We start from the raw sequence: 22,615 nt of genomic DNA, 5'->3' as shown, positions 1-22,615 counted from the left end.
AAACTAATCAAAGTTTTAAAAATTTGTTCACTATGCCTTTTATGTATATAACACTTTGAAATATATATTTTTTAATTTTTAGCGAGAGGAATACTAATTTGAGAACGAATCACTGATTGCCTCCTAGATGTCCCCTAATGGGGATCAAGCCTGCAACGGGGAAGGTGCCCTGAGCAGGAATCAAACCGGCAACCTTTCAGTGTGCACACACTTTGACTACCTTAGAAGACATGAGCTAATGTCATTAAATGCCTAAGGCAGTATGACCCCTAAAAGACATTTCCTTTCTCTCTACTTGTTTACATTTTTTAAAAACAATTGTGATTTCTATTGCTCATCAATCAGATTAATAATCTTTTATAAAGCCAGTTAAAACCAGGGAAGTAGTAAGTTGCCTTACGTAGGCTCCCATGATGGCCATGCCATAGAATAAAGGAACCTCCTGGAAATGTGCTGGCATGTCTCCTGCAGCAGAGCCTCCCAAGGAACAAAATGCTGGTGCCAGCAGATTAGAGAGAGGAGGGAGAAGACCTTACTGTTTTTCACATATTGGAGAAAATGATTTCTAGATTAATCCCTAAATTTCTCACAGATCAGTCAGGGTTTTTTTAAATTCCTATATAAGTTCTATTTTTCTTCCCCCATTTTCAGAAAACACTATTTGAGTCTCTGGTCTGACTTTTTAAATGATGTGATGTATAAAATAATGGTATTAGTTACTTAGGACTGATGAAATATAGTATCATAACCTTGGCTTTCTAGTTGCAGCATTCTTCTAAAAATGCCAGAGAAGCCAGGGTAGATTCCTGGGAATGTAAATGTGTGCATTGAACTGTGAACAAAGTGTTTCAGATGTTGGCTTTAGAATTTGAAATGTTCGTGTACGGGTTGTTGTAGGACCTACGGGCACTTGCTTTGCTCCTGTCGGTACACACTCCCAAACAGTTAAACCCCGCTCTGATTCCAACTCTGCAAGAGCTTTTGAGCAAATGCAGGACTTGTCTGCAGCAGAGAAACTCACTCCAAGAGCAAGAAGCCAAAGAAAGAAAAACTAAAGGTTAGTGTTATGGACCAGAATTAACTTTAGGGTGGGAGGAGGGAATACACTCGGTGTAACTGACCATACAATAGCTCTTGGTTCACGTGGGCCTCCTATATGTGAATGCTGTAAAAGAAATTTTCCATAAACACACCTTCCCTCGGTGTGATCTTAGTGGCTCCTTTCACAGAAGTTGGTTTTGATGTCTTCACAGATGATGAAGGGGCGACGCCTGTTAAAAGAAGGCGTGTCAGCAGTGATGAGGAGCACACTGCAGACAGCTGCATCAGCGACATGAAAACAGACACAAGGGAGGTCCTGACCCCAACCAGCACTTCAGACAATGAGACGAGAGACTCCTCAATTATTGACCCAGGAACTGAGCAAGATCTTCCTTCCCCTGAAAATAGTTCTGTTAAAGAATACCGAATGGAAGTTCCCTCTTCGTTTTCAGAAGACATGTCAAATACCAGGTCACAGCATGCAGAAGAACAGTCCAACAGTGGTAGGTTTGAGGAGTGTAAAGAGTTTAAAGACCTCCACTGTCCCAAGGATTCTAACTTAGCTGAGGAAGAATCAGAGTTCCCTTCTACTTCTATCTCTGCCGTTCTGTCTGACTTAGCTGACTTGAGAAGCTGTGATGGTCAACCTTTGCCCTCCCAGGACCCTGAGGCTGCTTTGTCACTCAGTTGTGGCCATTCCAGAGGACTCTTGAGTCACATGCAGCAGCACGACATTTTAGATACCCTGTGCAGAACCATTGAGTCTACAATTCACGTGGTCATAAGGATATCTGGCAAAGGAAACCAAGCTGCTTCTTGACATTAGATGTAGCATGTCTACTTTTAAGGTCCCCCTGCTCCCCAATGCTGTTTGTATAAGTTTTGCTTATTTCTGTTTTTGTGCTTCAGTTTGTCCAGTGCTCTCTGCTTGAATGGCAAGATAGATTTATAGGCTTAATTCTTGGTCAGGCAGAACTCCAGATGAAAAAAAATTTGCATCTTCAGTATACTTTCTAAAGGGCAATCAGATAATGGATATGTTTTATGTAATTAAGAGTTCACTGTAGTGGCTTTCATTTAATATGGCTGTCTGGGAGGAACAGGGTTCCCTGGCCCTGTACAATGTAATTTAAACTTACAGCATTTTTACTGTGTATAATATGGTGTCTTCTGTGCCAGTTTTGTACCTTATAATAGAGGCAGATTGCCTCCGATCGCTGTGGTTCTTATTATCAAAATTAAGTTTACTTGTATACGGAACAACCACAAGAAATTTGATTCTGTAAAGAATCCTCTTTAGCTGTGGCCTGGCAGTATATAAATGGTGCTTTATTTAACAGAATACCTGTGGAGGAAATAAAGCACACTTGATGTAAAAATAATTGTTTTATTTTTATTGACATGACTGATTGCTATTCTGTGCACTTAATTAAACTGATTGTGATTACTTTTCATTTGTTTACATACGTTGCTTCAGTCTTCTCAGATGAAAGTAATGAGAAAACTGTGAATGGGGAAGCACTTACTGGTTGTATTCTATTTTGTCAGAGGTGTTAGTGGCAGTCCAAAAGTAACTTATTCCCATAGACTTTTCAGTCCTTTCCACCCTGTAATGCTTACTGCTGCAGGGAGAAGTGTGACAATACAACCAACTCCTCTCACTTCAACATGCTTCTGAGTGCAACATGCCACTGTTTCACTAACCTAAGAGCTACCTACCTTAAAAACCCTGGAGTAAATAAAGGAATGACATCAACGTGCCAGTTATTCTTGTCTTCCTGAACTAAAACTACAGCAGAAAGCAAGCTTGCTACAAGGACAAACTTTAGGCTAGGAAACTTCATCAGTACTCAGGAATTCAATGTATTCCCAGAAGAGCATCTATGGGAGGTAAGGTTAAGTACTTAATTTCAGGTTGCTTGCTACTTCTTACTTGTAGTCAAGATTCAAACAATGCTTTAAATTCTGTAAAGTTCATGAATGTCATCCAATATAAATTAAGATTTTTGTTTTCCTTTTTTAAAAGAAATGATAGGGAAGAAGTAACTTTCTGCTTACAAAAAGTAATGCTCTTGTAAAATCTTCTAATTCAACAATTTAGAGTGGTCAGCTGCAGTAAACCTTTTATTTCTTCAAAATGCTGCTTCTGCCAACAGAATTTCATGTTCTCTTCTTTACAAACAGGAACTCCTTTACAGTCCAACTGTAATTCCGTTTGCCCTGGAGTAGGCACAAAATTCAGTACAACTGTTGCATAGTGTTCTGGAAGAAAAATAGGAATCATTATGAAGAGGAAAATACATGAGTACAGCTTTGAGTGTTTGGACTCTTACAACAAACAAACGGTACTAATAACATACCTTCTGGCCAGCTCCTACATCTCCATTTCATGACAATCTTTTCATTTGTTAACTGAAAACAAAGAGGAAGTTCTATTGAAAACATCTTTTTAAGTTTCCTACAGTACTATACAGAAAAACAGCGAAGCCTTTCATTAAACCCCTTATGTACTACTAAGAGTTATCAGTGAACAACATACAGTCCCACCTTCAGTTTATATGCCAAAACCATTGAGAACTCATTGTCCCTAGTGCCAAAATCTAACAGCAGTTAACGTCAGGACAAGTGTAGTAACACGGGTAACGGAACAGAGCTGCTGACACTTGTCAGGTGGCAGAAAGCTGAATGTTCTACACCAAGAGCTGGGAGAATTATACTACTTCTAAAATCATAAGCATTTGCACAATACTGTGAAATTAAGGCTTCAACTTTCTCATTATATAGAACATTTTTTATTTGCTTTACAACCAACTATATAAAGTTCTCAAGTTTCTGTGAGTTCAATTAAAAGCCCATAGCAAGTAAAAAAGCAATGGTAATGGAAACAAGAGTCAGTCCCCAGCTTACTTTTCTTTAACCATAGATTTCTTACCAGTTCTATATATTCACCGGTGACATTTCCATCAAACATTTGGAACTTCCCTCCCTTTTCAGCTTCTAATACGGCAGGAGATTTAGAAAATTTTTGCACCAACTAACCAAGAAAAACATAGACATTAGTTCAGTAAAGAATAATTACTATGGTTTGAGGGTTTTTTATTTGTTAATCCTCACCTGAGGATATTTTTTCCATTGTTTTTTTTTTTTTTAGAGTGGAAGGGAGGGGGAGAGACAGAATTTTTAAGTCCTAAATATGTAGCTTATAATTATTTACAGCTTTCTTTTCCTCACAGAGGGAGAAAACTAAGTAAATTAATGTATCCCCTAATTGCTGATATATTCCCCCCCACCCCCAAATATTTCAGAAGCTATCCTAAAGACTTGTATCCCCACAATTCTAGATCCCTTCATTCAGAAAAACAGGAACATAAGGGAAACCAAAGAACCAGCTCCAGGTCTCAGTGTGACATCTTCTCCCAGTGCCAGCGTTTAAGATCCTGGCTTGAGAAGGGACTTGCCTCTTTCACAGTGAAGATGCTGTACAGCCGCTCTACGCCTGCGTCGAACAGCTCCGTCATGTGCAGCGCCACAGTGGGGATCCTGACACCCAGTGGTGCCTGAATCTCAGGAGGTTCCAAAGGATAATTAGCATGCCAAGTTATAAAGTTGCTTAGATTTAAAATTCAGTCTTCCTGTCTTACTACCCATTCCAGAAACAGAGAGCATGAGAAGGCTTTTAGCACCACCCGTCCTGGCCTTTACTGGAAACAGCTCATTATCCCTATAAGCTCTTTAGCTCTGTTCTTCTGGGCTATGGTTTAACACCCCAAGTCCTACTTGGACATATGAATGTGGCTTAAAGGGTGTGAAGATAAGCAGATGAAGGACAATAGCACATAAGGACAGAGTATCAATTTACACCACTAGATTCCAAGAACAGGATTTAAAACCTCGCAATCTAAAAGTTTGAAGAGAAGGTTGGTCCATTGAACCTCAAAAAGACCTGGTTTTGAACTCTGTTGCTACCAAAGAACAGTGCCTTTAGAATAATCTTGAACAAAATTCAATATCCCACAAAAAGGTATTTATACATTCCCTTCCATCAAAGATAAGAGTCTCATCATCCCCCCGCTCCCCAAAAAATATGCCATGGAGGCAAGTCCATCATGGAAAGACTGTTGAGAGCTTTGAAGAATTCTCACTAAGCACTTCCTTCCCCCTTCCCTACATATTGGCCACTAGAGATCATACCTGCAAGGTGTTCTCACTCAGTTTCTTTTTAATAGTCAATTCCTGGGTTGCAGTTGCTTTCGTTGGTAAAATCATTCCCATTGTAAATTCTACAAAGAAACATAGGAAATGGCTTTAATAAAGAACTTTTTCCTTTTCAGCACTAATAGGCAGAAAACCAAAAAAAAAAAAAGTGTAAAAAGAGTCCTAAATCATTTTGAGAATTTCAAGAACATTACACATCCTATATAATAAAAGCATAGTATGCAAATTGTCCCCTAGACCAGGAATTCGACCAGGGGGCGCGGCTGGCCAGGAGAAGGGAGGGAGGGAGTACCCAGCCGGCAGCCACTATGGACCCTACCAGGGCATGAATTCCGTGCATTGGGCCTCTAGTTTTTATATATAAAACATGAGTTACAGAGCAACAGATGCCTTATTTTTTCAAATGTTCTTTTCCAAAAACCTTTTTTAAAAATACATATATATTATTGATTTCAGAGAGGAAGGGAGAGGGAGAGAGTGATAGAAAGATCAAAGATGAGAGAGTTTCATTGATTGGGCTGCCTCCTGCACGCCCCATACTGGGGATCAAGCCTACAACCTGGGCATGTGCCCTGACCAGGAATCAAACCCTGACCTCCTGGTTCATAGGTAAACACTTAACCACTGAGCTACGCCAGCCGGGCCAAAAGCCTCATTTTTAAACAGCTAACTTCTAATAGCTTTATGGCCTTCATCTGTCAAAACTGGATACTTTCACATTGCTTCACCACCACCTCACAAGCTTGGCCTCACGATATTCAGGCCTGTGGGCCAGTGGCAACCTCAAACCTATCTATGCCAACACCTAGACACATAGCAGAACCCAAGGATCCTATGCAGACAGGCCCTGTTGGCCACTTTGCCTGGCAAGTAACTTCTCTAGGGAATAAAGCAATAAATAACCTCACTTCCACATAGTGTAGGTAGGAGTTACCTAGGTAAATCTCAGCTACACCTGTACTACCTGCAGTCATTCATTCAACGAGTTATTAAACACCTACTATGTGCCAGGCAATGTGCTAGATGCTGGAGATACAGCAGTGAACAAGACAGACACCTTCTATGCCCCCATGGTCTGGCAGGGAAGACAACAAACAAATTATACAAATGACTGATTAAATATCATTCATTCCAGAAGACTTAACAGTCCTATAGACAAAATGGTCACGTGGTATACAATACTGACAATCACTAATTATGGTCTTACTCATGACTAGCTCTCAACATCCAGACTACATAGAGTTGTTTCTGGAGCCTTAGATGTTAGCCTGACCTGCAAATCCAGAGCACAGTGCAGAGCATAAGCAGGAAAGGGGCCCCGGGTTCACAAGGGATGCCTTCTTTACCCGTCTTCAGTGCCTTCAGGTAATCTCCAAGGGCCTCCCTGACCTTGGCGGTGCCTGCAGTTTTCATAAGATCCTTCAGTACATCCCCATCTCCTTTCTTTTTACTCACATTCACCTACAAATCAGAAAAATACAAACCTAAGAAAAATCTGGTCTGATGTATTCTTACAACATGGGGACAAATGGATGAGAGGAACTGTGACTGAGGGAAGAGGAAGACGTGACTATTAAGAGAGTGACAGGCAGGATTCTCCCTATATGTGAGAAGATGGAAGGATTTTTAAATCAAGTCTCCATTGACTATGTTGGCCATATCTTGAATGGACTTCTTAGAATGTGAGCCCCTTAATTTGCACACAATTTCACATGTGTGTGTATTATACTGCTGTAATCCACGGCTTTCACCAGGGCCTAGAATGCGCTGCTCATCACCAGCCGCATGTGCTCCTGGGCACCCGAAAGGTGGCGGTCTGGCTTGAGATGTGCTCTGTGTGTAAAGTCATACACACCAGACTGGGAAGACTTAGGACAAAAAAAGAGAATGTAAAACAATCTCTAATAATTTCGATGTTAATTACATGTCTAAATGATGTTTTTTATATATTGGGTTAAATCACATTATTAATTTTACCCATTTCTTTTAACTTTTTTTAATATGGCTACTACAAAATCTTAAATTCCATATGTGGCTTGCATTATATTTCTGTTGAACAGCGCTGGTCTAGAACCCCAAAGCCAATCTATACACATAAAAAGCCAGCGACCGGAAAGCCGAAGCCGTAACGACCGGTTGCTATGATGCCCACTGCAGCCAGCGAACCAGCCTGATTGGGGGGTGGGGCCCATGGCCAACCTCCTGGGACCCCTCCCCCCAGCCGGCCCTGCCCCTGATCAGCCTCTCCCACCCCGATCGAGGGCGGGGCGGCCAGCCAACCCCCCCTCCCCCGCAGCCCTTCCCCTGGGCCAGCCCAATCCCCGATGGGCCCCCACCACCCCGATTGGCCCACAACCCCTCCTCCAGGCCGGCCCCGCCCCTGATTGCCCCCTCTCCTACCCTAATAGGGGGCAGGCCAGCTGGCCAACCTCCTGCCGTCTCCTCTCCCGACAGGCCCAGCCCCGATCGGCCCAGACCCCACCCGTGCACAAATACGTGCAGTGGGCCTCTAGTGTGATTAGGAAAAACAACTTCCCACATAATATGGCCTTGAGCTACACATTTCTGGCAGGGAGTAGAGTTGGGAAGGGGAGAGGAAAAGGAGAAGGGGGAGGGAGGGAAGGAAAGGAGCAGGGGGGAGGCAGATGTCGGGGGAGACAGGGAAAAGGAAACATCAAAATGCTGCTCTGGGGATGCTTCTGGTATTCTCAGAATGAAGAGCTCTGTTGGTTGGAACTCATTTAGTGTCCCTAGGACTCAGCTGAGCTGGGTCCGTCCCAGGTCCCATCCAAAGAGTTCCTCTATAATATTACCAAGGATTGATTCTAAATGACCAGTTTACTAGGCTGATGAAAATTTCTCAGCGGATGGATCTGAACATCATAAAGTGAAACCAGCCGCTGAGTACAGCAACCTCTTGTCTGAAGACATGTCAGAGGCAGCCCCCCTTTCCTGGCACTTTATAACCTTTAATAAAGGCCAGTCATAGACTGTTGCCTGGTACACTTTGGTTTTTACATCTCTGAAAGCCTTTGCACTGAATAATTTCACAAATCAAAAAAGACATTTTGTCAAGCTCTTTGGTTTGGAAAATATAGCTGCTGTACAAATGGTCTCTCCCCAGAACCAAGCTTTCAGCTTACAGAAGGCACTAGCTGGAAACGAAGGTTAGGATTTACCACACAGGCTCAATCACCCAAGAGAACAAGAGAGCCAGTCAAAGGCAATACATACTAATTAGTTCACAAAAAACACGATATAACCAAGGGAGATCCCAGCTAACGGCTGAGGATTTTCACTATTAAAGGGAAACAGCAAAGACGCAGGGGAGGAGAAACAATCCCATCCACCAAACTGCATGCTCCCTGAGCACTCTGCAGTGTGTGCATGGGCACATTTATCTGATAACACCCTCAAAGATGAATTCACCCCGTTTCATAGATGAGGCCACGGGATGCAGGCCCAGGCCCCACACCTGGTCCATGGGGCAGTCTAGGACTGCCTCGGTTTACTCTCCTACACCACTCTGCTCCGCTCCACACTACATGCTGCCTGAGCAAACAAGCCCTCCACAACTGACCAAAACTGCAGGAATCACTGTCCGATGAACAGTTTTTCAAATCTTCACCATCTAGAGCGGAAGCTTGATATTACAAAAAAGGAAGCAGATACTTTACCTCAGTGTCATCTACTTCATTTTCTTCAGAAAGGTTGGGTATTTCAATCAATCCCTTGTGCTTCGCACCAGATTCTTTAATTATACCTACAATGAGCAAAACATGTTCTTCAATTACAAAGTAACAATTGGTTTATGCAGAACTTCCCTGCAAACCTGAAGAGCCGGCCCTCCTCACAGGAGCCACCACAGCTGGCGACAAGGAGGCTTCAGTTTCCCACCAGCAGGTTCCCACAGCCCGTTCTCCTGACCCACAGACAGGAAGCAACCAGGACCCGGCCAACGGACGTGCACACAGAACCGGCCCGGTGGAAGCGCGGGGTGGGAGGAAGTGGTTTTGTAACCAATGTTTCTTCTTCACCCCCCAATGTTCTCTACCACACAAGGCAGGGTAAAGGGCCATCCTGATGAGTCACAAAAGAGATGGAAGAGCAGAAAGGGACAATGAGCTCTGATCATGGAAAGAGTGGGAGGGGAGAGGTGGTGGCTTGGGAAGTTCTATGTGGACTCCATGCAGCTGGATTTTCTTCAACACCAGAGTGATTTCAGTGACCACATCAAGGTGGCAACATACATTATTCCCAAGTTCAGTGGCCTCACAAAATGACCAACCAGCAGCTACCCAGACAGGACACACTGAAAATCCCAGAACCCACAGGTGTGGCTGGAACCCCCTCCAGGACCAGAGGCAGAGAGGACCGCTCTACGGCTAAGAGGAGCAGTAACTGACCGAATCACCCTCCCGCAGGCCAGCACAGCCCCAGGGGGAGGTTCCCACCGTGGTTTCTCCAGAGGGAGAACAGAGCACCAGGCGCACAGGCCGGGTCCTCCAGAACTGTGGGTGCTTCCTGGGAGGCTGCCTGGCCTTCCCCCTGGGAACCAGAGGCACAGGGGCAGGGCTTTCAGCAACCAGCACTCAAATCTTTTTTTCCCCAATTACAGCTTACATTCAGTGACTATCATGCATTATTTTGCATTAGTTTCAGGTGTACAACAGAGTGGTTAGACAATCATGTACTTCGCAGCACTAAGATCTTGGTGGACCGCACTCCTGCCTGCAGCAGCGCATAAGTAGAGATCCCAGTCAGGGACAGCCCACCGCAGGGCCTGAGCTAGATCCCCAGGCAATGGCCGAAGCCAGCTGTGGGCACGTTCTATTGCCCCACCAGGCAGGAGAGCACATTGCTCGGCCCTGCTCAACTGCTAGGCAGAGCCTCCAGTCCCAACCATCCAGGAAGCCTGGCCGGGATGGGCAGCCCTGGGACCACCTGCAGCCCCACTCAGGCAGGGCGCCCAGCCAGCACCTGTCCCACTGCGGAGCACAGCCTCGGGCAGCGAGGGAGCCTGCACAGTGACCCAAGCAGCCGCAGAGCCCAGCCTGCAGCCCTGCCCGAAGGCAGCACAGAGCCTGAGGCCGCATCTGGACTGTGACCCCCACCCAAATGCAGAGCATAGTCTTAGCCCCACCCAGTGGCTGGAGGCTGCTCCTGGCTGAGAGCCCAGCCAGAGGCTTTGCTCCACAGCGGAGCACAGCCAGGGGCCTGCTGGCCTACCTGGCACAAAGGCAAGCCTGCACACCTGTCTGTGTGCCACCTGATCACAGCACAGCCTGAGCCCAGGTCCAACCCCAAAGCCCTGCCTGACAGAATCCCCAGTGGCACCATCTGATCAAGAAGCACAGTCTGAGGCCCCACCCACCCAGGAGCAACTGTGGAGCTAGCCCACAGGCCTCCCAATCATCGAGTCCAACCAGTGTCAGTGCCCTGCCAGGGAACACTGCCAGGGACCCGCCTGACTAGAGGTAACTGCAGAGCCCAGCTAGTGGCCCGGCTTGAACGTGGAGCCCAGCCATCAGCAATCAACTCCTCAAAGCACACACAGTGGCCCCACCCAACTAGAGACCCTGACAACAAACTCCAAGAGACCACGGATACCCCTGGCTGGCCACCCAGTTCCCAAACTAAGCTTAAAGATGGTCTTTTCTTGTAAAGTCTGTAAGAGGAGACCACTTATATGTACAGATACCAACGCAAGGTAAGGCTCATAAAGAGTTAAGAAAATGTGACAACTAATAAAGGCTCCAGTAAATGCCACTAAAGAAATAGAGATCTGCCTGGCCAGTGTTGCTCAGTGGTTGAACATCGGCCCATCAACCAGGAAGTCAGGTTTGATTATTCCCAGTCAGGGTATGTGCCCAGGTTGTGGGCTCAATTCCCATTGGGGGGGGAGGGGGAGAGAGAGGGCAGCCAATCTATGTTTCTCTCATTGATGTTTCTGTCTCTCTATCCCACTCCCTCTCTCTAAAATCAATTTTAAAAAAAAGAAATGGAGATCTATAAACTATGTGACCAGGAATTCAGAATAAACCTCCTAAAGCTTAGTCAGCTACAAGAACACACAGACAACTCAGCCAAGCTGGGAAAACAATGCACGGACAAAACAAGAAGTGGAACAAGAAAATAGAAACCATCAAAAATAAATTTAAAAAACAAATCCTAGAGCTGTAGAGTATAATTACTGCACTCAAAAATTAAATAGCTTCAATAGCTAACTCGAGCAAGCAGAAGAATTAGTGAGCTAGAAGATAAGTCATTTGAAATTATCAGGTCCTAGAAACAAAAAAGAGAAAACGGAAGAGTGAAGGAAGCCTACAGGACTTATGGGATGCCATTAAAAGAAACAAATACACATAATGAGGAGTCCAGAAGAAGAGACAGAAAAAGGGACAGAAAGTCGATTTAAAACAATAATGGTCAAAAACTTCCCAAACCTGGTAAGAGAAGTGGACACCCAGATTCATGAAGTGCAAAGGACCCAAACCGCTTACCCAAAAAGGGCAGCACCAAGACACACTCACACTGTCAAAAGTCAAAGATAGAATTTTGAAAGCAGCAAGGGAACAGTGACTCATCACATACAAGGGCAATTAAACAAAAATCTGACAGGCCGGGAGTCAGACTATACATTCAAAATATTAAAAGAAATGATTATCAGGGCTTCTGGTCAAGACGGCAGCACAGGGAAACAGTACTCATATTCTCCCACAACCACATCAGAATGACAACCAAACTACAAAAGCGCCGTCATTCAGAACCATCTAGTGAACAGTGGTCTTACAACTAAGGATAGAAGGAAGCCAGGTAGGAGGGACAGACACTCGGGACAGGCTGGGCCCACACCTACATGTGTTGGATAAAAATCAGGAAGAGTTTCTTGGCTGCGGAGACTCCCCGTTAGAAACAGGGATTCCCAGCCGTAGCAGGCCCCCCAGCCCAGGGTTCCAGCACCAGGAAAAGAAGTCCCATAACTCGCGGCTGTAAAAACCAGCAGAGCGTGCTGAATGAGACTGCGGGCTGCTCAAGTCCAGGCGCTTCTCTTACAGAGCCTGCATTCAGACCGACTCGGCCTCACTCGCTCTGAGCTCCAGCACTGGGGCAGCAGCTCAAAAGGCACCAGGGACCTACAGGGAGGAAATGAATTGCTAGGCTTCAGGGCAAGAGCTGGAGGGGCAGCTTTCTCCCAGACAGAAGTGCTGGCTGAGGCCACCGCTCCTTTTCCGAGCCCTCCCCCCACAGAGCCAGCAGGCGGCTGCCATATCTGAGTCTCCATCAACCTGGCTACACTGGCCACCCCTCCCTGGTGATTCCAAGACCCTGCCCCAGCCAAGACAAAATAAACGAACAAGCAGAACAGAAACAGACTCACAGATACAGAGAACATTTTGATAGTTGCCAGGTGGGAGGGGGCTAGAGGTATGGGTGAAAAAGGTGAAGGGATTAAAAAATACCAATTAGCCCTGACCGGTTTGGCTCAGTGGATAGAGTGTCGGCCTGCGGACTGAAGGGTCCCAGGTTCGATTCTGGTCAAGGGCATGTACCTTGGTTGCGGGCACATCCCCAGTGGGGAGTGTGCAGGAGGCAGCTGATCGATGTTCCTAACTCTCTATCCCTCTCCCTTCCTCTCTGTAAAAAATCAATAAAATATATTTTTAAAAAAATACCAATTAATAGTTACAGATAGTCACAGGGATGTAAAGTACAGCATAGGCAACATAGTCAATAATCTTACCTTATAATAGACAAATATGCAAATTGACCGCACCTTCGCTACACCCAAGCCACGCCCACCAACCAAGCCACACCCATCAACCACGCCCACCAGGAAACCGTTGCAGGGAAGCACCTGCTCCCATCACAGGAGCCAGCCGAACCGGCTCCTGCGATCAGGTCGCAGGGACGCTGGGGCGCCAGCCGGGTGCGTGCTCCGATCGCAGGAGCGAGCCGACCTGGGGGGTCAGCTCGCTCCTGCGATCGGGTCACAGGGACGCTAGGGTGCAGTTTTCACCTGCACCAGTTTTCTGCAGGCACCGGGACCCTGAAAGAAGGCAGAAGGCGGTGGCCACAACCAAGGCCTGGGTCCCCGGTGCCGGCAGAAAACTGGTGCAGGCAGCCAGGTGAATGAAGGTCTATTGCACGAATCTTCGTGCAAACGGGCTACTAGTATTGTAATAACTATGTATGGTGTCAGATGGATATGAGATTTATCAGGATTTATCACTTAGTAAGTTATATAATGTATAATCACTGGGTTGTATACCTAACACTAATATAATATTGTATGTCAAATGCAATTAAAAAATAAAAAATTATTTAAAGTCCTAGAAAACACCCCCAAAACAGGAAAGACTGTTAAGCAGGAATATTATAGTAGCAACATCAATAACCTAAAATGTGAGAGAGAGAGAGAGTATACATTTCTGTATGCTATTGAAGTTAAGTTGTTACCAGTATAAATAGGATATTTTATGTAAGCCTCAGAGTAATCACAAAGACATGCCTGTAGTTGATACACAAAAGATTATGAAAACGAGTCAAAGCATACCCAAAATAGGCACCCAATCACCAAGGAAGATGCCAGGAGAGGAAGTAAGGAACATGGGAGCTACAAAACACTCAGAAAAACAATTAACAAAATGGCAATAGTAAGTCCTTATCTATCAGTAATTATTTTAAACATAAATGATTAAATTCTCCAATCAAAAGACACATAATGGCTGAATGGGTTAAAAAGTACCAAGATCGCCGAAACCGGTTTGGCTCAGTGGATAGAGCGTCGGCCTGCGGACTGAAGGGTCCCAGGTTCGATTCCAGTCAGGGGCATGTATCTTGGTTGCGGGCACATCCCCAGTGGGGAGTGTGCAGGAGGCAGCTGATCGATGTTTCTCTCTTATCGATGTTTCTAACTCTCTATCCCTCTCCCTTCCTCTCTGTAAAAAACCAATAAAAAAAATATATATATATATATATATTTTTTTTTTTTTAAAGTACCAAGATCTAGCAATATGCTGCCTGTACAAGACTCACTTTACCTTTAAGGACACACATGAACTAAGAGTGAAGGGATGGAAAAAGATATCTCAAGCAAATGGTGACAAAAAAAACCACACATGAGCAGTTATATTTATATTAGATAAAATAGACTGTAAACTAAAAATGCTCAAAAGAAACTAAGAAGGTCACTGTGTAATGCTAAAGGGGTAAATTCATTAAAAAGATATAACAATAATAAATACTTAGGACCCAACATCGAAGCAACTAAATGTATAAAGCAAGTACTAAAAGAACTAAAAGGAGAAATAAGTAGCAATACAGTAATATAGTTGGGGGACTTTACTACCCAATTTTCAACAGAGGATGGATCATCCAGACAGAAAATCAACAAGGAAATAAGAAAATTTGAACACTGTAGACTAAATGGATCCAACAGACATATAAAGTACATTCCATCAAACAGTAACAGATTACACATTCTTATCAAGCACCTATAGAACGTTTTCTGAGATAAATCATGTTAGGCCACAAAACAAGGCTCAATAGATTAAAAAAGATAGAAATTACAATAAGTGTCTTTTCCAACCACAGTGGTATAAAACTAGAATTCAGTAACAGGAGGAAAGCTGGAAAATTCACAAATACATAAAAATTAAACAAGCCAGGCTGGCATGGCTCAGTGGTTGAGCGTTGACCTATGAACCAGGAGGTCACAGTTTGATTCCAGTCAGGGCAGATGCCAGGATACTGGCTCGATCCCCAGTTGGGGGCATGCAGAAGGCAGCCAATCAATGATTCTCATCATCAATGTCTCTCTCTCTCCCTCTCTCTTCCTCTGAAATCAATAAAAATACATATTTTTTAAAAAGTTAAACAAAACACTCCTGAATAACCAATGCCTTAAAGAAATCAAAAGAAAATTTAAAAAATATCTCAAGGCAAATGAAAATGGAAACATAATACACCAAAACTTAGGGAATGTAGCAAAAGCAGTTCTAAAAGGAAATAAATAAAGAAAGGTCTCAAATAAAGAACCTAACTTTACACCTCAAGGAACTAGAAAAAGAAGAACTAAGCTCACATTTAGCAGAAAAAAAGGAAATAAAAAGCAATATACACAGATTCAACGCAATCACTATCAAAATTCCAATGGCATTTTTCACAGCAATAGGACAATCCTAAAATGTGTATGGAATCACAAAAGATACCAAATAGTCAAACCAATCTTGAGAAAGAACAAAGCAGGAGACATCACACTTCCTGATGTTAAACTATATTACAAAGCTATAGTAATCAAAACAGTATGGTATTGACATAAAAACAGACACAAAAATCAATGGAATAGAATAGAAAATCCAGAAATAAAACCATGCATATTTGGTCAATTATTCTATAACAAAGGAGCCAAGACTATACAGTGGACAAAAGAGAGTCTCTTCAAAAAATGTTGCTAGGAAACTGAGCAGCGCAGAAAAAAGAAAAGAATGATCAGGACACTGAAAAAAGAGATAGAGGAAGACATAAACAGATGGAAGAACATACCATGTTCATGGATTGGTAGGATCAACATCATTAAAATGTCCATAGTACCCAAAGCAATCTATAGATTCATTGCACTCCCCATTAAAATACCAACGGCATATTTCACAGACCTAGAATGAACTCTCCAAAAATTCATCTGGAATAAAAAAAATACCCCAAATAGCTGCAGCAATCCTGAGAAAGAAGAACAAAGTAGGAAGGATCTCAATGCCGGATATCAAGCTGTATTACAAAGCCACTGTTCTCAAAACTGCCTGGTACTGGCACAAGAACAGACATATAGACCAATGGAACCAAACAGAGAACCCAGAAATTGACCCAAACCACTATGCTCAATTAATATTTGACAAAGGAGGCAAGAGCATACAATGGAATCAAGACAGTCTCTTCAATAAATGGTGTTGGGAAAATTGGACAGATACATGCAAAAAAATGAAACTAGACCACCAACTTACACCATACACAAAAATAAACTCAAAATGGACAAAGGACTTAAACATAAGACGGGAAACCATAAAAATCTTAGAGGAATCCACAGGCAGCAAAATCACAAACATATGCCAAAGCAATTTCTTTACCGATACAGCTCCTAGGGCAATGGAAACTAAAAGAAAATAAACAAATGGGACTACATCAAAATAAAAAGCTTTTGCACAGCAAAAGAAACCATCAACAAAACAACAAGAAAGCCCACTGTATGGGAGAACATATTTGCCAATGTTATCTCTGATAAGGGTTTAATCTCCAACATTTACAGGGAACTCATACAACTTAACAAAAGGAAGATAAACAACCCAATCAAAAAATGGGGGAAAGATCTAAATAGATACTTTTCGAAAGAGGACATAAAGAAGGCCAAGAGAAATATGAAAACATGCTCAAAGTTACTAATCATCTGAGAGAAGCAAATCAAAATGACAATGAGGTACCACCTCACACCTGTCAGAATGGTTATCATCAGCAAAGTGCTGGCAAGGATGCAGAGAAAAAGGAACCCTCATGCACTGCTGGTGGGAATGCACACTGGTGCAGCCACTGTGGAGAACAGTATGGAGTTTCCTCAAAAAACTAAAAATGGAACTCCCATTTGACCCAATAATCTCTTCTAGGAATATATTCCAAGAAACTAGAAACACCAATCAGAAAGGATATTTGCACTCCTATGTTTATAGCAGCACAATTTACAATAGCTAAGATTTGGAAACAGCCCAAATGCCCATCAGCAGATGAGTAGATTAGAAAACTGTGGTACATCTACACAATGGAATACTACGCTGCTGTAAAAAAGAAGGTATTCTTACCACTTGCAACAGCATGGATGGACCTGGAGAGCATTATGCTAAGTGAAATAAGCCAGTCAGAGAAAGATAAATATCACATGATCTCACTCATTTGTGGAATATAATGAACAACATAAACTGATGAACAGGGACAGATCCAGAGACAGAGAAGCATCGATCAGACCGTCAAACCTCAAAGGGAAGGCAGGGGAAAGGGGGGGTAAGGGGGAGAGATCAACCAAAGGACTTGTATGCATGCATATAAGCCTAACCAATGGACACAGACACCAGGGGGTGAGGGCATGAGTGGGGGGCGGGCAATGGGGGGATAAGGACACATATGTAATACCTTAATCAATAAAGAAAAAAATAAAGATATACAATAAAAGAAAGAAAGAAAGAAAAAGAATCAAACTGGATCCCTATCTTCCACCATACACAAAAATTAACTCAAAATGAATTAAAGATGTAAACATACGACCTGACACCATAAAACTCCTAGAAGAAAGCACAAGCAGGAAGTTCTTCGACATGGGTCTTGGCAATTATTTTGGGATCTGACACCAAAAGCAAAGGCAACAAAGCAAAACTAAACCCGCGGGACTACATCAAACTAAAAAGCTTCTGCACAGCAAAAGAAATCATCAACAAAATGACAACCTAAAGAATGAGAGAAAATATTTGCAAGCCTCATCTGATGAGGAGCTAGTGTCCAAAATAATAAGAAACCCATACAACTTAATAGCAAAAGAAAAAAAAAATCCCATTTAAAAACGGGCAAAAGGCCTAAATAGACACTTACGCAAAGAAGATCCTCAAATGATGGCCAACAGGTACATGAAAAGGTGCTGAACATCACTAATCCACAGGGAAAGCAAATCAAACCATAATGAGTACCACCTCACACCTGGTAAAATGGCTGCTATCAGAAAGAGAACAGGTGTTGGCAAGGATGTAGATCACAGCAGGCACCAGGCGGGCGCAGGGCCAGCCCCAGCCCCGGCCCCGGCCGCAGTCCCTCCAGCAGCAGCACTGAAGGGGTAACTGCCAGCAGACCCCGACCCCGGAGGTTCCAAGGCAGGAGCGGGACCGCTCGGATGCTGGCTGCCGTCGCCCTGGGCTCTGGCCTGGTTGGAGGGAACAAGGTGGCCACTAGGGCAGAGGCCCGAGGCCAGCTTACTGGGTGGCTCTCCAACCCAAACTCTCAAGAAAGGGGCTGACTCCTGGGCTGAGGCCCAGCCTTGAACATAGCACAATCTTCTAGAACCAGATTCCCACCCCCCACCCCCGCCTCCTCTTCCTTTCCTCCTTTGTCTTCACATCTGTGGTCATTTTAACAAGTATTCACTGAGCATAGACGGCCTAGCCAGCCAGGAGCGAGGCACCACAGGAGAATTTATTCCTTCAACCAACACACACCGTTCCAGACAGTGATCTGGGCCTGAAACAGAACCAATCAATTCCTGACCCAAAGACCCAAAGAGTGAAAACAACCCACCTCCCCACTAACTGACGAGATGAACAAAATGTGCCACAAAATGTGCCATATCTGTACAAAGAACATAAAAAAAGAATGAAAAGTGCTACATACAACATAAGTGAACCTTGAAAACATTGTATGTGAAAAACAATCCCACAAAAAAAACCCCACACATACTATATGATTCCATTCAGATGAAATGTCCAGAATAGGCAAATCCACAGAGAGAAAACAGACCAGTGGTTGTGGCAGGCTGGGGGAGTGGCTGCTAATGGATACAGGGTTTGGGGGAAGGGATGAAATTTTTCTGAAATTCATTGTAGTAATGGCTGTACAACTCTGAATGTATTGAAAACCACTGAATTGTATACAAGTGGGCGAACTATATAGTACTAGTAGCCCTGCCCACGAATCCGTGGGCCAGTAGGTGGCTGCCCTGCCCTCCTGTAGCTCCCTCTGTACCCCCCTCATAGCTTGCTGCCCTGCCCCCTCCCGCAGCTCTCCGCCTCCCGCTTGCAGTTTGCTGCCCCACCCTCCTGCAGATCCGTGATCCGGTCGTTACGTGGCAGGTCGGATCGTTATGCCTCACGGCGTCACGGATAATTAGCACATTCCTCTCTTATTATATAGGGTGTGAATTATACCTCAATAAAGTTGATAGTTTTTTTAAATCTCCACCCTGATGAATTGGGAGAAGAGGAGGAACCAGAACAAACAAAATATGTAAGTAACCACATATAACAAAATATCAGCACTTTGGGGGAAAATAAAGCAGGGAGGCAGTACAAGGATGGCTTCTGAAATGGTTACAGGACGCAGACAGGTGGCCTCACTCGGGGATGAAGACCTGACGGGCCCAGAGCAGCCAGCAGGCAGCTCTCAGGGGGGAGTGTGTTCCAGGCAGCAGCCCGGGGAACGCTGGGCTCCCAGGGCCTGGCAGACAGGAGTCCAGCTGGAAGCGATAAGCTCTAAGTGTCTCCGGGAAAGGGAAGCCCCCAGCATGACGGACGAGGAACTCCAGGTGTGGTGAGGTGTGTCTGGAGCTACCAACACCAATTCAGGGTCCAGTCCGTGCAGGGTCCACAGCAGTTCTAAAAGCATTTGTTGAATGATGAAGGATGAATCAACGAGTCTGCCCCGAGACTGCCTCCAGCCCTCCTGGACCCCGAGGCCCCGTACCTTTCCAGCCCAGTTTGATGTTCCACTCGTAGAAGAAAATCAGCTTCCCTTTGCGGCTGCTGCAGGAAGCCTCGCCTTCCACCTGCTTCAGGTCACTGATCTGGCAGCGACCAGCCTCATTCTCCACCACGATACCCACCAGGGACTCTCGGAGCTTCCCCTTGGACCAGCTGGTGGCGTCCCGCTCTGTCCTGCGGGGGACAGAAGGGCGGAGCCGTGAGTGGAGGCCCAGGTGTGTCACCTGCCCAGCCCAGATCAGCCCGACTCCTCCCAGGGCCTTCGAAGAACTGCCGCCCTCAAACTTACAAACATGCTCCTCAAGCCAACTTTCTACCAAATAGCGTTTAATCCTCCTGCTCGGTTTCTTAAGCAGCATTAGCCACTATATAAAGTAGTGTTTTGTCTTGAAAACACCAGCTTATTTTGGGGAAAAGAGGGTCTAGCAATCTGACCAGTTGGAAATGGATGGGCAAAGCCTGGACCATATGAAAAGGTGGCAATAATTCAAATAATTCTAATCATAGCAAGACAAAGTATCAGGTGTGTTCACACCTATTATTTTATGCAATCACCCCAAATAATGTTCCCATTTTGGGGAGCAGAAATGAGCCCAGAGAAGTCCATGATGTGTCCATGGTGACAGGACTAGGAAAGGAGAGGTCAGCTCCTCCAAGCTCCAGGCCAGGGCTCCCCAGTAAGCCATCCCATCACAGGCCAGGGCTCCCCAGTAAGCCATCCCGTCACAGGCCAGGGCTCCCCAGTAAGCCATCCCGGGCTTTGCTCTCCCAGGACCTGCCTCAGCATCACCTGATGGCCCTGAGGTACCACAGGCCTGGGAGGGGCGGGAGAGAAGCGATGATGGGGGGGAGAGGGAGGCAGGAGAGCCAGCGCTCCAGATGAGGTACAAAAAGGATGGTAACTTGTTCGAACTCCTCCAAGGCAGGGCTCACCCGAGGCCCATCAAGTCAGAAGCCGAGTTAGACCCAAATTCCTGTTCTTTCCGAGACGCACACACCAAAGCCCAGACCACGCTCCGCCCACACACTTTCAAGCTTCATTCTTTCCTCCAACAGCAAGATGAGGTGTGGGAGGGGGGAGGGCAGAACTCAATTCAGGGGGCAGGCTGTCCAAGCTGAAGAGGCAAGTCCAAAGCCATTCTTGGAGCCCAAACCAACTTCCACAAGGAGGACTCAAGTCCCGGGGCAGTGCCCACGCGACGCCCGGTCTCAAGCCTCGGAGGGCGCCCCCAGGCCAGGGGCTGCGGAGGAGCCGCACTTGGAGCGGAGGGGGAGGGGAAGGGCATCCTGCACCTGTGCCAGCCCCCGCCCCTCGCAGGGACCCCGCGGCCTGGAGGCGCCCCGAAACCCGCCACCCCCAGCTCCTGGGCACCGGGAGCCCAGAGCAGAGGGGCCCCACCGCCCCGCCGGCTCCCGCGGGAGGAGGCCCGGCCCCCGCTGCCCGGCCCCCGCTGCCCGGCCCCCGCCCGCCGCACCAGTGCCAGTTGTTCACGTTGGTGCCGTCCTCCCGCTCCTCCACGATCCAGCGCGGGTCGCCCTGGCCCCACTTGGCCATGTCTGCGCGGGCGGCGCGCCCCCAGGGGGACCCGGCAGGCCCGCGGCGGCGGCGTTCCCGGACTGCGAGCCCGGCTCGGCGTCCGCCGCCCGGAAAGTGCCGGGAGCCCCGCCCCTGCGCCGCCCCGCCCCCCGCCCCGCGCAGCGCGCTCGGCGCTCGGAGCTCGGAGCTCGGGCCGGCCGGGCGGGGGCCTGGGGGCGGCGGTGCCCGGCGGGCTCGGGGGAGCGTAGGGGCCTGGGAGGCCGGGAGTGGGGGCCCCGGAGAGGGCGGGGGCGGGGGGAGGGGAGGGAAAAGGGGAATGTCGGGGTCCGGGCCGAGGGCGGTGGGAGGGGGTGTAGATGGGGTGGGGAGATGTGCCAGGACCGGGGCCCATTGGGGCGATCCTGCGGGCTCGGGGCGGGGGGTTGGGAAGGCCCGCAGGGCCCGGGGCCTGGAAGGGGGTCCTCGGCGCCCCCTCGAAAGGCCCGGACACCTCCCCTCCGGGGCTGGTGGGGCTGCCACGGTCGGCTTCGGGGCTGGAAGTGGGCGGCGAGGGCGGCCGCGGGCCGCGCTGGGCCCAGACCGGAAGCGGCTGTCCGGTCGGCCGCGCTCTCCTTCCGTCCCGCCGAGGACTCGACCCGGGCGCTCGGTCACGCCGTTTGCTCCGCGGGGCGCGGGGTGTCGGCGGGGCGCCTGCTCCGGACCCCACGTCCCGGTTTTGTCTGCAAGTTCCTGCGGGTGGCGCACGGGGGTTCCCCCCGGCCTCTCCCACCGGAGCGAGGAGCGCCACGTTCCCCGTTACTCCGGGCAGGTCTACCTGTTCGTCAGGTCATCATCTTCGATGGCAAAAGAACGCGATTGCAAGCGCATGTGTCAGCTTGCTGCAGTTTTACAACAATTAAGTGGACATTGATTCCTTAGGCGTCTTCACCTTCTAGCAAAGACTCTGTACCAGTTATTTGTGAGGTGTTACTCACGGGCCCGTGGATGCTCAGTGTGGGAAGCGGGTGTGACCGTTGGGAGGGTGGGAGTGGCTGACGGTCCCGCTCCCGGGTGCAGACCTTCCCTTTGCCGGGGTCCGTGCTCATCAGTGAGATAAACCCACTGGTGGAGAAGGTTTTTTCTCCTTTACTTAACTGGAGCTACCGCATTCCAGTATCAGTTTCCAAAAAAACAACAGTGATACAAACAAAATGCTTTCAAAGTGTTTTAGCCCCAAAACAAAATGACATTTTGATTTCACCTTTTTACACTTGACCTCACCAAAGTCATGGACAGCTAACACATGGTATCAAATAGAAAAGAATTTCCATGGCAATGC

At 46.6% G+C, this 22,615-nt stretch overlaps 2 protein-coding genes across 6 annotated transcripts in view; one reads left to right on the top strand and one right to left on the bottom strand.

Annotated features, from left to right (window-relative positions):
• The window catches only part of USP34 (ubiquitin specific peptidase 34), a 243,367-nt gene extending 240,944 nt beyond the window's left edge, over positions 1–2,423 (top strand). For both annotated transcript variants that reach the window (XM_054728434.1, XM_054728433.1), the window contains 2 exons: positions 898–1,057; positions 1,254–2,423. In XM_054728434.1, the coding sequence (XP_054584409.1) occupies positions 898–1,057; positions 1,254–1,861 (768 nt within the window). In that variant the 3' untranslated portion in view covers positions 1,862–2,423. The remainder of the gene's footprint in view (positions 1–897; positions 1,058–1,253) is intronic.
• AHSA2P (activator of HSP90 ATPase homolog 2) lies at positions 1,051–22,197 on the bottom strand. 4 transcript variants are annotated; one of them, XM_054728437.1, is made up of 10 exons: positions 22,112–22,197; positions 19,744–19,934; positions 8,934–9,019; positions 6,603–6,717; positions 5,233–5,321; positions 4,500–4,604; positions 3,974–4,075; positions 3,402–3,453; positions 3,100–3,303; positions 1,051–1,271 (listed from the first exon to the last, which is right to left on the bottom strand). In XM_054728437.1, the coding sequence occupies exons 1-9, from the start codon at positions 22,162–22,164 to the stop codon at positions 3,131–3,133; spliced, it is 966 nt and encodes a 321-aa protein (XP_054584412.1). In that variant the 5' UTR covers positions 22,165–22,197; the 3' UTR covers positions 1,051–1,271; positions 3,100–3,130. The 4 variants fall into 4 exon arrangements, with proteins under 4 accessions (XP_054584412.1, XP_054584411.1, XP_008160673.2 ...); XM_054728436.1 differs by lacking the exon at positions 22,112–22,197 and adding an exon at positions 21,236–21,395; XM_008162451.3 differs by lacking the exon at positions 22,112–22,197 and adding an exon at positions 21,236–21,395 and having other exon boundaries at positions 4,500–4,598.
• Between the last annotated feature and the right edge of the window lie 418 nt (positions 22,198–22,615).

Source organism: Eptesicus fuscus, chromosome 16 (assembly GCF_027574615.1).
Source record: "Eptesicus fuscus isolate TK198812 chromosome 16, DD_ASM_mEF_20220401, whole genome shotgun sequence".
Taxonomy (NCBI): domain Eukaryota; kingdom Metazoa; phylum Chordata; class Mammalia; order Chiroptera; family Vespertilionidae; genus Eptesicus; species Eptesicus fuscus.
This window is presented reverse-complemented; position numbering and strand designations above follow the sequence as displayed.